General features: G+C 41.3%; 1 protein-coding gene across 1 annotated transcript in view; it reads left to right on the top strand.

Annotated features, from left to right (window-relative positions):
• Window positions 1–243: 243 nt before the first annotated feature.
• psd2 (pleckstrin and Sec7 domain containing 2) overlaps window positions 244–14,146 on the top strand; it is a 41,386-nt gene continuing 27,483 nt past the window's right edge. The window contains exons 1-3 of the mRNA XM_056250193.1: window positions 244–346; window positions 7,756–8,219; window positions 9,460–10,167. Of these exons, the coding sequence (XP_056106168.1) occupies window positions 7,840–8,219; window positions 9,460–10,167 (1,088 nt within the window). The 5' untranslated portion in view covers window positions 244–346; window positions 7,756–7,839. The remainder of the gene's footprint in view (window positions 347–7,755; window positions 8,220–9,459; window positions 10,168–14,146) is intronic.

Below are 14,146 nucleotides of genomic sequence, written 5' to 3'. Positions count from 1 at the left end.
AAGCCCTGTTGTTATTAACGATATAGGCAAATATTGACACATACAAACATACGTCACACTCATACACCCCCAGTGAGTGACTAGTCGTGTAGGCGTGTGCTGTAGGAATTATGGGTATCTGGCAGTTACAGATCGCTGTGGCTCTCAGGAATAGTTTGTGTGACAGCAGGGTACTTTACAGCAGCTGAGCCTGAGTGTGTGTTTGTGTATGTGTATGATGGACTCGTGCATGTGAGTCTTGATGTGAAAGGATCATCTGCAGCTGGGATGGACTTTGGGTACTGAGCACCCATGCAGAATGTCAAACATTAACCACGTGTGTTTGAATGAGGAGCAGAGGTCAAAGGTAACTTTCTGAGAGTGTATTTTGCTAAATGTCACATTAAAATGTTCTGTGTGGTGTCAGACGGTGTGTTCTTACATCCCCGTGTTGCAAGCGTTTAGGGGGGTATAGACCTTTTTGGAAAGATAACGGGGTAAAGATTACAATGATGTAGAAAACTACATACAAATTCATGCACCGTTGACCTAATTCAATCGAAATAATGTGTAACTGCTAAGATGAATTGGTGTGTATTCTGTCTGACAGCATTGAATATAGACACAAAGAGATTTCATTTGTTACCTAATGTAATGGCAGTTTGGGCTATAGAGCTTTAATGTAATGGAAACTAGGGTTTTACTGCGGTTTGTTTCGATCGGATGTACGGCATTAGAAAGCTTTAAATGGCACCGTCTGAGTCAGAGCAGCAGAAGAAAGCGGTTGAGCTTCACATTTAACTCTGTTAGACTGTTCCTCTGCCAGAGACAAGGATTTTCTGTACATGTGTGCTGTTTATATTCTGTGTTTGTATGTCTGTCCAGTTGGCTTCATCTGGTGAATGAGTATTAAACTAAGCAGAGCCCCATAGCAAAGACTCTGAATATGAATTTAAAATCACCCTTTAATGAACTTGATATGCAGAAACAACTGCACACTATTTTTCAAAAGTTTGGGAATCCTATTCAGCAAGAATTTTATTCAGATATTTATTAATTAAGGATGCATTAAATTGATCAAGCAGAACATTTTTAATGTTACGAAGGATTCGATTTAAAGATTTTCCTCAAAATATTAAGCAGCAAATCAGAATATTAGGATGATTTCTGAAAGATCATGTGACACTGAAGACTGTATGATGTATATATGATGCTGAAAATTCAGATTTGCATCACGTGAATAAATTAGATTAAAAATATATATATATGAAAATGGGAAACTGTTTTTTGATCATATAAACGCAGCCTTGGTGAGACTTCTTTCAAAAATGTGGGGGAAAAAATCTTACGAACCCCAAGCTTTCGAACGGTAGTTTAGTAAACTATTTTTATGCTGATTCCCCATAAAAGAGCATCAGACTACAAATGGTTTACTTAAAGCTACAAACAATATTGTGATCTTCTGTTTGTTGAGGATTCTGAGCAGCACAAAAGAGGTATTGTCTCAACCAATGATGTGAGATTTGGGCGGGGCCATTTGTTTGATCGACCAATGAGAGATGGAGACAGCTGGAAAGCTGTATGAAATATTTGGTCATTATTTTCCAGTTCTTTTGGTTCCTCTAGTGGCAAGCAGGGGCGTCACTAGGATTTTCATTTTAGGGGGGCTAAGCCCCCAATATGATTTTTAAAAAAATTAGAAAAAATGTAACACTTTAGTTTAGGATCTAAAGCTCACTATTAACCATTTTCATTACGATGCAAAGGCACGGTTTTATAATAACTGTGGTCCCAAATGTGAGGCAGGGCAAATATGGGGGTTCGGGGTCTCCCCGAGAAAATTTTGATTTCTCTGATCACATATGTGTATTTTAAGATGTTCTGAAGGCCAAAAAACTTGGATAGTGGGCAGCTGATTATTTTTCTCTCCTCATCAGCATCACACTCTTTTTCTCTTTGTTTTTATCTTGCCCTGTCTCTTCCCCTCCTAAAGCTGAGCTTTGACTGATAAAGGCTTTTCATTTTTGTCTGTCAGTGAAGAAAGTAAACATAGGGTCAACTGATAGGGTGATTTTGCCTATGAATCATTTTCTCAGACGCGTTTATTTACTGAAAGCTACTAAAGGTAAGTTTATTAAATGCATTCACAATATGTAGGCTACACATTTATTATTGATCTTATGCCTAATACAGGGCCGTAGACAGGGCTTTATAATCACAGAGGTCCTAAATTTGAGGTTGGTAGGGGGTTCAAATTTTTTATTTCTCTGATATGTGCATTTCAAGACGTTTGAAGACCAAAAAAAAGGATAAGAAATAGCTTTAAAACCATGTCAGTGGGCAGATTATTTTTTTGTCAATACCTGCTCTCTTCTCATCTCCATCACTCTTTCTTTTTTTATCAGTCTCTTCCCTCTTCCCCTCCTAAAGCTGAGCTTTTTTAATTTACTAAAGGCTACAATTTGTATTATATTCTCAATATGTACACATTCATTATTAATCTTGTGCCTAACATGATGAAAACGGCTTTGTTAATGTTTCTTGTAAACTAATTATTACATGAGTCACGTTACATAGGCCTATTTTCAGCTCAAAATGGCGAAATTTGACACAACTATATTAGTTTGCCTGATTATTTTTTGTCATTCGTTTAACATTTATGACATGAAAAAGGTAAAATATGAAATGTTAAGTTTAGCTACTTACATATTATCTCGCTCTTGACCGTACGCGTCGAGTCGCACTGTTAAAATTCGCGCTCAGCAGCGTCTGTGAACATTAAGCCCGCCTACTTTGATTTGATTGGTCATCTCAAATATTCTGACATTGACGAGCAGTGACAGACCAATGAGGCTCAGATAAACACACACATGAACACACACACACACCCTGTCCTCTGTTTCTGACGTGCTCTCTGCTCGGCGCCGCTGCGGATTGAAGATGAAGAACGCGCTGAATCTGATTATAACAAGACTGAAGCGAACACGAATTTGTGTAGCCTACATTAATCTCACATTTTTAGGGGGGCTAGGCAGAAGTTTAAGGGGGCTGAAGCCCCCCTAAAAAGGGCCTAGTGACGCCCCTGGTGGCAAGGAAACTACAAGTTTCAGTTTCAGTCGACACAAATTTAAAAATAGACCCTTTTTCCTTTCTAACAACACATTCTTGATCCTATTATGCCAGATTCCTATGACCACATTATTACAAATGCGAATTTGAATCTTTTATCAAAATGTAATAACTTTCTCCACTTCTCCACTCACGGGTCGTTTTGCGTGTGTAACGTGACAAATGAACGAAAGGCTTGAAAGAGATCTCGTTTGTTATATCGTGTCTTTGGCTGCATTATAATGATTTTTAAAATTTAGATTATGATTAAAGATTGCGTATCTGGACTTGCTCAGGGACTTTGCTATTGAAAATATATTTTAATTGAACTTTGCTCAAATGAACAAAATGACATGTATAAAGATTAGTTCATTTTGCTGAATGAGATTCAAAGATTCAAGTTAGAAATGATCCGATCTTCCCATGTTTGGCTGATGCTATTCTGTTATGTAATGCCCTCTTTTCTAAAAACACAATTAACATCTAATGGATAAAGTCAAGTTTTGTCCATTTGTATTCACTGAATATCCTGTTAACATTACAGAAGTTAAACGGGTTGGTGAATGCTGACATTAACCATGCCGTAATGTGCTGAACATCTGTCCTGTCCAGCGCTACTGCCGCCCACTGAGTTTAGGGAAGATTCCTCAGAGCAGAATTTAAAATTAGACTCAGACTGACCCTTACATTCACCCTCAGTAGATGAGAGTTCCTTCTGGTCTGTGTTGTACTGTAGTGAGCATGTGATACATCAGTGGAGGTTTGCTGAGTCAAAGCTAATGCGTTCTCAACGGTCTGCACGTCTGCAGGGCTGATAAAACACAAAGTTGACAGCAGATAATGGAGTCCGAATCGCTGTTTAAACTTTTAAGATCTTGCCAGTGCCACCTGACTGCTTCGGTCTTCAGAATGCTTAATATCACCTATAATGTGCAGCGAGCTGTGGTCTCGCTCGCTTGCCGGACGCATTTGAAAATTCACAAATGAAATCTCTTTCATGTCTCAGCTGTTTCTCCTAGACAGCTTTGAGATTAAATAGAGAGCAAAATTAGGCTTTTGCTTAAGTCTCTTGCATCTCAGATTTTTTTCTCCTGAACAAAAGACCCCTGTAATCTCACATGAGTCTCTTCTAGAGTTTCAGATTTTTCAAGATATCAAAATGTACAGTTAAACACTTATATTTATTAAAGTTAAATACTTATATTTATCATCAAATTATTTTAAAGTGCCCCTATTATGCTATTTTAATTTTCTCATAATATACATTTGCACATCACCACATTACCACATTTTTCAATGATTCTCAAACGAATCGTTAGATTAATCAATCTCTCTAAATCCCTCCTTTCCGCGAGCTACTCTGCTCTGATTGGCCAGACAGCTCAGTCTGTTGTGATTGGTCTACCGCGTACAGCGCGCGCGTCGAAAACAAAAACGCCCATTGCCATAACTACGTCAGCTCTGCGTGTCCTGAGGCTTCCTGTAAGCTAAACACAGTAATGAACAATGGCCGATGAACAGCAAACGTTTAGGATTATACTGCTGGTATCGTGGTAGAGATGAATTTTAACCACTGATTCTTCACTTGCTCGTCCTTGGTGAAAAAAAACTGCCTTTACCTTCACATTGTAGAGCACAGCGTCTTCTCGACATGATGCTGTCCAGTCAGGGGCGCTGCTAAGGATTTTGGGCCCCATGAAAAGAATCTTGACAGGGCCCCCAACACAGCTGAGACTTTTTTCATATTAATTTACATAAAATCATGCGCTTTTATGGTATTTTGACTATCATTCTCATATATTTAAGTCAATCAGACAATTGAACTCCATCCCATGTCCACACCCGTAATTTGTCCTCTGTAATACAAAGCCGTGCACCCGCTGCACCCTGCTCTATCGAAATGTGCTAACCTGTCGAAAAATGCTACCGTAGAGACCTGCGGCCTCATGTACAAAGCGTGCGTACGCCATAGCTGTCAACATTGAACATTGAAAATAAGGGAGATTTCCCGGAATCCATCCCCAAAAAAAAGGATTTTTTTTAACACGATTCTTAACCACAAACTTTAAAAATAAAGCACTAATCATTAAAAGTCTAAAGAGTGTATAACTAGCCTACATATGTGTGAGAGAGAAAGAGACAATGTGTGTGTGTGTATGTGTGTGTGTGTCTGGTCAGGCGTCTGGTCAGACTGGCCAGACCTGAACGACCTCTGTGTCCGCACTGGAGTACCACTGGAGTGGGTGCGGTCTGACTCTGGGACTGTGAGGGTCTCCGAGGACATCATCACTGACCCCCTGACCTCTGTCAGGGCCACAGCCACATACGGGGGTCACAGCTACACCCTAACATCCACAGGGCCCCGGACAACTCTCCTGGACCTACACCAACACCAGCAGAAACAACACTGGACAGGCCTGAACCTTCAGGGGAAACTTGCGTGTCTCTCCTCCGCTGATCACTCTGTTTCTCACTCATTTTTTAAGAATACTGCACTCAGCGAGGAGATTATCATTTTTACGGTAAAAGCCAGACTACAAGTTCTTCCAACCAGACTCAATCTTTCTATCTGGTTTCCTACAACTCAGGTACCTCACTGCTTGCATCACACTACAGAACAGATCACTGAAACACTGCCACACATCTTAAACGGCTGCCATGCCTATAAAGGAATGTACATCGCACGCCACGACAGAATAGTGGATCTTATAGTGAAGGACATATCAAGCCATTTCTCATCTGCTGTAAAAATGTACAAACATTCGTGTGTAAAATCATCTATGTTTCAGAAGTGTAATAGCTCTGAAACCTTTTCTCATGTGCTTGCAAATACACCAGATATTGTTGTGATTAATGAAGAGATCAGCGAGGTCTTCGTTGTGGAGGTTGCATGTACATTTGACTCTAGTATGGAAGAAGCTTTTATGACTAAGATGATTAAATATCAACCACTCCTAAACGTCATCTCAGAGTTAGGTTATCACAGCCGACTTCTTGTGATCATATTTGGCAGCTTAGGACACACACACAGGCTGGTTGTAAGGGGTCTTCATCAACTAGGGATGCCCAAAAAGAGGGCTAAACGGCTAGCAAAGTACTGCGCTCTGTCTGCTATTATAGGCAGCCGTCATATCTGGCGGAGACGGTGCTACTTGTATCCATAACAACTGAGTGATGCTAAATACTGTGAAGATCTGCTGTATGCCGCTTGTCCATGATTATGTGCATGCATTTGACTGCATCTATAGTATTTGTGTCCCTGTAAATCATTTCTTTTAAGTGGACTTAAATAAATAGTTAAAATGTATGAGAGAGAAAGAGACAGTGTGTCATTTAAAAAAAAAATTTATCATAGAGAATGTTTAAATACTAATATCAGCTTACGAGGGAAACGGAGGCGAAGTTAGTTGGTGGTTCGGAGGCTGAGTGCTAGAGATGATTGGGAGAGGTCCGTGCACCTTTACCGATCAGAGCGCGCGCTGACACTTGTTTATTCTCAACGCGTCGCACGAGCGCGGCAAAAGTGACAAGTTCGGTGCGCAAGACCGGCAAGACCTCATTTCGCTTAGCTGTGTGCACGGCTTTTTTGTAACAGCGCGCGCGGCACCGCATCCGAGGATGAACGACTTCAAGCCGAATCTGTCCGAGCGTGTAACTTACGTCTCACACAATCAGAGCGTAAAAATACGTTGCCTGGATACAATTTGGGCGGACTGAACCATTTTATGATAATCGAGAGGGGGAGAGGGGCCCACGGACGTTTGTGTTTCCTAAACAAATAAAAAAAATTGACACCAGGAAACAGCAAATAGAATCATTTAAAGTTAATAATTTTTACTATCAAATATATTTTTTAGCACCACAATTTTATTGGGGGCTTCTCTGGGCCCCCTCTTAGTCATGGGCCCAGAGAATCGTCATCGTTTATTCCCCCTTTACAGCGCCCCTGTGTCCAGTGTCCACAGGAATCGGCTGCCGGTTTGAGGGGGTTGAAGTTTTCCCTGGTGTCTGCGCACGCAATAAGTGGGCGGGCAATATGTTAATGTTTCGTCTTGACGTCACTACGAAACGGCGTATGACTTGTTTGAAAAACGATTCATTTCATTGACTCAGAGTCGACTCTTACTTTTGAAAGACAATAACTGTATATACGGTGCACTTTCAGATTTAAAACTTTGCAGGATGTTTTCATTCACTTAGAGCTATATTACACACTACATGAAAGGTAATTTTCTAAAAATCCATAATAGGGGCACTTTAAGGCCAAAATGATTTATCCACTTTCATTTTTCATGTCCTTACCAGGTGTGACTGACAAGCAATTTGTCTGTCCATAGCCTGGAACATGTGTCTGACAGGAGATATTTACAATGGTGTGATTTTGGATCAATGCCTTCAGTAGGCAGGTCTACACTGAGTGACATCATATAAATAAAAATGAAACAATTTACAGAATGTCCTGTCACTTTATTGCATCATCCCTGCCTGGTAAAGGGGCAATTTTATATTCTTACGTGAACAATTGTCTCAATTGTTTATATGTACGTAGAAGATTATTTATAATCATAATGCATTACTGTATTTTCTCAGTAGGTCACTGTCCTCTATTATTCAGGGCTCACCTTTATCTGACATCTCATTGCTCTGTCTTATCTTCCTCTGTAATAGGTGTGAACTTTGACCCTCTCCCTTGTTCCTGACCCTGACCTTGTGACCCCAGGCTGCCAGGACATCGTGATTGAGGAGGCCACCATGAGTCAGGAGGGGCAGCATGACCCCCTCCGCACAGGCAGCCCACCTCCAGATACACCCCCAGCACCTGAGGGAGAAGAGGATGCTGACGGCTCTAAGGCTAAAGATCTGGAGCCCTGTAATGGAACAAAGACAGAGGAGGAGCATCAAGGTGAAGCAGAAGACAGAGAAACAGAGAATAACCGAAACACACAGTCCAGGGAAAAGGAGGATGAGACGGTGACATTAGAAGAGGAAGGTAGAAACGGTGAGATTGAGGGCAGCTGCGTGGATCCTGTACCAGAAAACGGTAACGGGGACACCCGTGAAGGTGAAGACACACAGTCTCTGCCGCCTCAGAGCCCAGAAGAGGACTCAGCCAAGCCCCTGTGCTCTCTGAGGTTAGTCAAATAAGAATGACTTTTACATGCACTTTAAAACTTTGATTTCAGCAATAATTCATCTTTAAAAAAATGTAATGTCACTTTAGTCCAACTGAAATTGTGCTGGTCTGCATATTCTCCTTAAGACAGAGGTAGCGCATGTACATAACACAACCATTCAAAATTTGCTTCAGCATTGATCAAAAGTAAATACTTTTACATTTTTATAAAAGATTCCAGTATAAAAAAAGGCTGTTCTTTTGAACTTTTTACTTAACAGAGAATCCTGAAAAATATGGATCATGGTTTCCACAAAAATATTAAACAGCACAACTGTTTTCAATCAAAATTAATAATATATATTTTTTTTTTTGCATCAAATCGGCATATTAGAATGATTACTGAAGGATCATGTGACACTGAAGAATGGAGTAATAATGCTGTTGCATCACAGGAGTAAATTACATTTTTATTCAAATAGAAAATTGTAAAAAATAGTTCACAATATTACTGTTTACTTGGACACCTATACTTGAACAGACAGAGATGAAGACTGTAGCTTAACTACAACTGCACTGGTAAACATACTTAATAATATATATCAGCCTTTGACAGCAACATTTACAGTCAAAAGTAGATTGTTGATTTGCAATTGAGTAAATTCCTTGTCCTGTCACTCCATTTCTAATTTAATTTCAACTTCCTGTGTGATGTGCCTTATGTGATTCAAACAAAAGCGCTAAACAAATAAAATTGACTTCCAAAACACATCCTAATGATCGTCCGAGAAAACAATCTGGCTGGATTCTGAATAGACCCCAAAATGATCATTAAAACCCCATGAAAGACAAGACATCCATTGTTTTACAACAAATTTTACAATGCCAGGCTTGTCCTGTCGTACAAAATGTTTTGAATTTGAAACGCGTGTATTACAGAGTTTAGCTGAGCGGTTTTTCAATGTCAGGCTTCACAAATGATGTGGCATGCATGTTACAATGAGGATGGGGAGATATTTTGGGCACCATACGTGGCAGGGGAGCTGTCCTGAATGAAGCTCCCAGCTCCCCTCTGCTGGGACTCCCCCGCTGCAGTCGTGATGAAGAACTGTGACGGCAGCCTGAATAAAGATAGGGGCATGTACCGCGCATGCCAGCCAGGCTAAGAGCCTTTGTATATGGTCTAGAGCCAGACCTCTGTAGCCAGGCGTGTACCTCTTGGTTTGGGAATGCTTTAACCGGCGTCTTTGTCACTGCAGGTTTGAGAACGGGACCGAAGATGACAGCGAAGGGCAGGAGGACGAGGAGGGGATCCCGGAAGACTCTTTAGCGCAGGGGAACCTAGATGCCTTCAGCTCCACATTTGAGCTCTCCGTAGAGGAAGCGGATGCTGAGGTAGAGGACGAAGAAGAAAAGGAGGAAAGACAGACTGGAAATCAGGACAGTTTCAGCTCTACGTTTGAGAGCATAGTTGAGCAGGTCGCCAAGACCACGGCTGAGGAGGAGGAAGAGGACGACGGAGAGGAAGAGTACGACAGGACGAAAGAGAGCCAGGACGGGTTCAGCTCCACGTTCGAGCGCATCGTCGAGTCTGAGCTTCTGAGAGGCGGGACCTGCTACAGCAGTTTGGATTCTCTGGACGTGCTGTCGCTCACCGACGAGACGGACAGCTGCGTCAGCTTCGAGGCGCCGCTCACCCCTCTCATCCAGCAGAGGGCCCTAATGGGCCCCGAAACTCCAGAACTGGAGCTGGAGACCGTGCAGGAAGGGGCTGAGGGCGAGGCAGATCTGGGGACAGAGACGGCAAGGGATGAAGCCAGCTCTGCAAGTCCTCTACGGACCACTATACCAGGAAGCAGGTCGGAAAATGTCTTGAGCCAGCCGGCACAATGGAGCATCCCTAATGGATTCCACATTGAGCTGTCTGGGAATGGAGAGAGTGGAGGAACGATGCCAAACTCTATCAGGTAAGGATGCAACTAAATCTCCTGCTTGGCCTGTCCAGTAGATGGCATGCAGCACTAGTTAATAACCTGCTCTTAAACTAGTGAGCAACAAGTTTCATGCTATTTTTCCCCATCAGAGACAATAGCTCATCTGGAATGGAGTCAAGATCCAGACTGTTTGCTAATTGTTATTCTGATGAGGCATATGTACCGTCAGAACTGCGTAGATATGAGCACCCTAGGCTGGATGGAAAAAATGGGCATCTACCTAAATTTTTTGCAAAACTCCAAAAACGTACCAATACAAACTATTCACTGCAGTTTCCAGATGAAATTAAGACTGTGGTTGTAAAACACCAACAACGTTTATTCTTTTTCACACAGATTATGATTACGGGGTAGATTATCAATTGATAAAGACTTATTTCCTCACAGTTTCTTGCACAATGCTAATACTGTGACCTCAAAACACTTAGGGCCAGATTTACTAACAGCTTGCGCCAGCGCAAACCCTCTTTTGGCGTTAAAAAACTACTATCAGAATTTACTAAAGACACACAGTGAAAAATTAGTGCTGAAAAGTCGTGGACAGTTATTTTTGTGGCCGATGCATTTGTAGGAGTTTCCCTTCCAGATGCAAAATTTATGGGAAAATAAATCATGCAAGGTGATTTATTAAGATTTAAGAAGTACATTTTCTAGTATTTGCGCCATTATTTACCACCCCAAAAAAGCATTTCTTAAACCAGACGCTAATTTGCCCTGCTCTTGGTAGGTAATCTCATAGGTAATCCCTGCTCTTGGTAGGTTGGTCATTACGGAATGGACTCCCATCTACTATTTTTTGGAATTGCGCTGTAATGCTAATTTGCCCCGTTTAGTAAATCTGGCCCTCAGCGCATGATTTGTTAAACTAATACATTTTGACATCGCATAACCAGCTCCATATGTTTGGCTTTTCTGATGTAGTAAACTTGCTCAGTTGCCCAGAAAGAGCTTAGAAACCCGTGAAATGTAGTTTACGATAAAAGAGCAAGCTAAAATGGCATAGTTACTTCAGCAAATGCAATTTTATGTCACGTTTTCTTATGTTCTTATTTGTTAGGTTTAGTGTAGGGTTAGTGTAGGCCAGGGGTAGGCAAGTTCGGTCCTAGAGCCGCTGTCCTGCTGAATTTAGTTCCAACCCTAATCAAACACACCTGAACAAGCTAATCAATGTCTTCAGGATTACTAAGGCTATAGGCAAGAGAGGTTTTTTTCAGTGTTGGAGCCAAACTCTGCAGGACAGCGGCTCTCTAGGACCGAACTTGCCTACCCCTGGTGTAGGCAGTACGTTTTTTTCAAACGCAACAGAGCATAGATTTTTTGACGCCACTCACTATAAATTTAATTTCCAAACTGCCGCGATACGTACAACAACCAACATAATAAAATATTGACAGCGCTGTTTCAGATAAAACTTTTGACAGTGTGGTGAAACTTGCAAGCAGCATCGTAATATAATTTTGCAGAAATGTCGTCATATTTGTGAATGACCCGCTTACAACCCCTTACAGCACCCAAGAATGTGTTTACAGTACCCCAAACGACCCAACATTTTGACCCAGCACAATCAACCCAACAATTTGTTTACAGAAACAACCCAGCATTTTTTTGAGTGTAGGCACATTTTTCCAATGAGCCATTAAGAAGGGTAGCCTATCATGTCTGTTTTGAAGAGAGTATCACACTGCGACCTAGCCGACTGGAAACTTCTTTATATTTCACGGATCTGAGCCAGTATCCAGAGGAAAGATTTCCACCTCTGGGAGCCAGTGAAGGATTGTCTAATATAGCTGCCGTCTCTCTCTCTCCCTCTCTCTCTGCATCCATCTGGACTGGACGCAGCAGCAGATGTTGTCGTTTTTTTTTTCCTCCCCAGTTTTAAATGACTAGCAGCTTCCTGCCCCCCAGTCTGCCTGAATGAGGCATTGTTTTTAGGGAGTGACATCATCGCCTTTGGCTTTCCTCTTTCACGACGGGAGCCTTGCTCTAGTTTTCAGTCACTGCTTTTTCCAAGTGGCACTTGGCAACACGTCCATTTGAGTCCTTCTGTATCAATGCAGTTAGTTGTCGTTCACTGACAGGGTCAAAGCTACATTTGATGTAGCTTTCGTGTCCAGTTGACCTCCATATTGCACTCTATTCATTAAAACTCTTAACTCTCTCTCTTAGCATTAGCGGCTAACTTTATTAGCCTGTGGTCTACCAAAGACTGGTAATGCTACACTAGCCCCATGTGTTCTTCATTAGCAGTTCTTTGGAGTTGCATAGTGCTTAAATGTGGTTGATAAACTCATCGCAGCGAATGAGTGCTGTGCGGTGTCTACAACAGCTAACAGAAGGAAAAGAACATATGCTGGTAATTAGCTAATTCACAAAGCCTCACGAGCATAATGCTAGCTAGGGAGTAACTTAAAGCACAGTCTGTTTTGATGATTAGTTCACATTATTTGAATTGAGGTAGCTAAAAGGAGGCAGAGTTGCAATTCAAATTTGAAATAATTAATTGAAAATCAAAGAATTTTATAGAACTAAAGTATATCAACTGAAGTAAACTGAATGGTGACTGGAAAAAAACCCTGAAAGGATTTATATATCGTGGATGAAATATTTGAACTTTTGAAACAGTAAGTTGGTGTTCTTATTTAAATAGACAATAGCATTTAGCTTGCTGATTTACTGCTTGCCATTGCTATTTAAAGGGAGGGGACATTCAAGAGAGCATTTTATTGGACAAAAAAATGGCAAGATTGATCAATATCTGTTTTATACTTTTAAGTGTATACTAGCATTTCAGGCCTATACCGTGACCATAGTCTCAGCCTCAGACGTCCTGCCCATGGACTGTTGGCACGCAAAATGGGAAACACTTCAGGAGTTTCAAAGTCGTCATTGATTGGTTGAATTCTACAGGATTTCCGGGAGACTTTTGTGTCGTATTCTTTAATGGTCTGCCTGGTTTAGACAATGAGTGCGTATTAGGATCAGGATTAGGATGTAGTTACACAGATGATTAAAACGCGTTGTTGACTAAAAGCCGTAAAACTTTGATTTTGATTAGAGTCTTTAAACTATATTCATGTTAGATTAGTGAGGTTTTTAATGGAAAACCCTGTTTGCCCCTAAAACTAGGATAATGCTTAGAGTGCACTGGAGAGGAAATGCAAGTGAGTCCACAAATCCTTCAGTTTGTGTTTTTCACCCATTCGGTGACATAGGCACAGAAATAATCGAGTCCCGACCCTGCCTCTTTCACCACCCCCACGCCTTTCTAAAGCTCATTTATTATTTCTTTTTCACACACACACACACACACACACACTTACAAACAAACTTCCTGTCTGGTTCCGCTCCATCCTGGTTGTGTGTGTAGGAGCAGCGGGTGAGTGCTGTCTAGCTGATGATTATCCCTACAGGATGCAGGAGAGCTGCGCACACACACACACACACACAAACACACACAAACACACACACACACACACACACACACACACACACACACACACACACACACACACACACACACACACACACACACACACACACACACACACACACACACACACACACACACACACACACACACACACACAATATCTCTCTCTCTCTCTCTCTCTCTCTCTCTCTCTCTCTGACATCTACACACTGGATGAGATAAACATTGCACAAACACACACACACACTCTTGCATACTTTCATACAACAAAGAGAAAGGATTACTGTTGAAATCCTTTGTTTTTCTCCAACCGCACAGCCCTTTTCTTTAGGTATTCTGCTTGTGTGAAATCAATATTATTTACTCAATTACTCTTGCAGGTATTATCCCTTGATCATTTCGTTTGTAGTTGACTGTTATACCCTTTCTGAAATTTGTCTTTAGCCAGCATGAAATATAGATCTGCTATTGGTGAAACATCAAGCTAAGTTTTAATCCATACACTGCAAAAATCGGTTTCTT

Source organism: Rhinichthys klamathensis, unplaced genomic scaffold (assembly GCF_029890125.1).
Source record: "Rhinichthys klamathensis goyatoka isolate OS25496 unplaced genomic scaffold, OSU_Roscu_1.1 h1tg000068l_1, whole genome shotgun sequence".
Lineage (NCBI taxonomy): Eukaryota > Metazoa > Chordata > Actinopteri > Cypriniformes > Leuciscidae > Rhinichthys > Rhinichthys klamathensis.
This window is presented reverse-complemented; position numbering and strand designations above follow the sequence as displayed.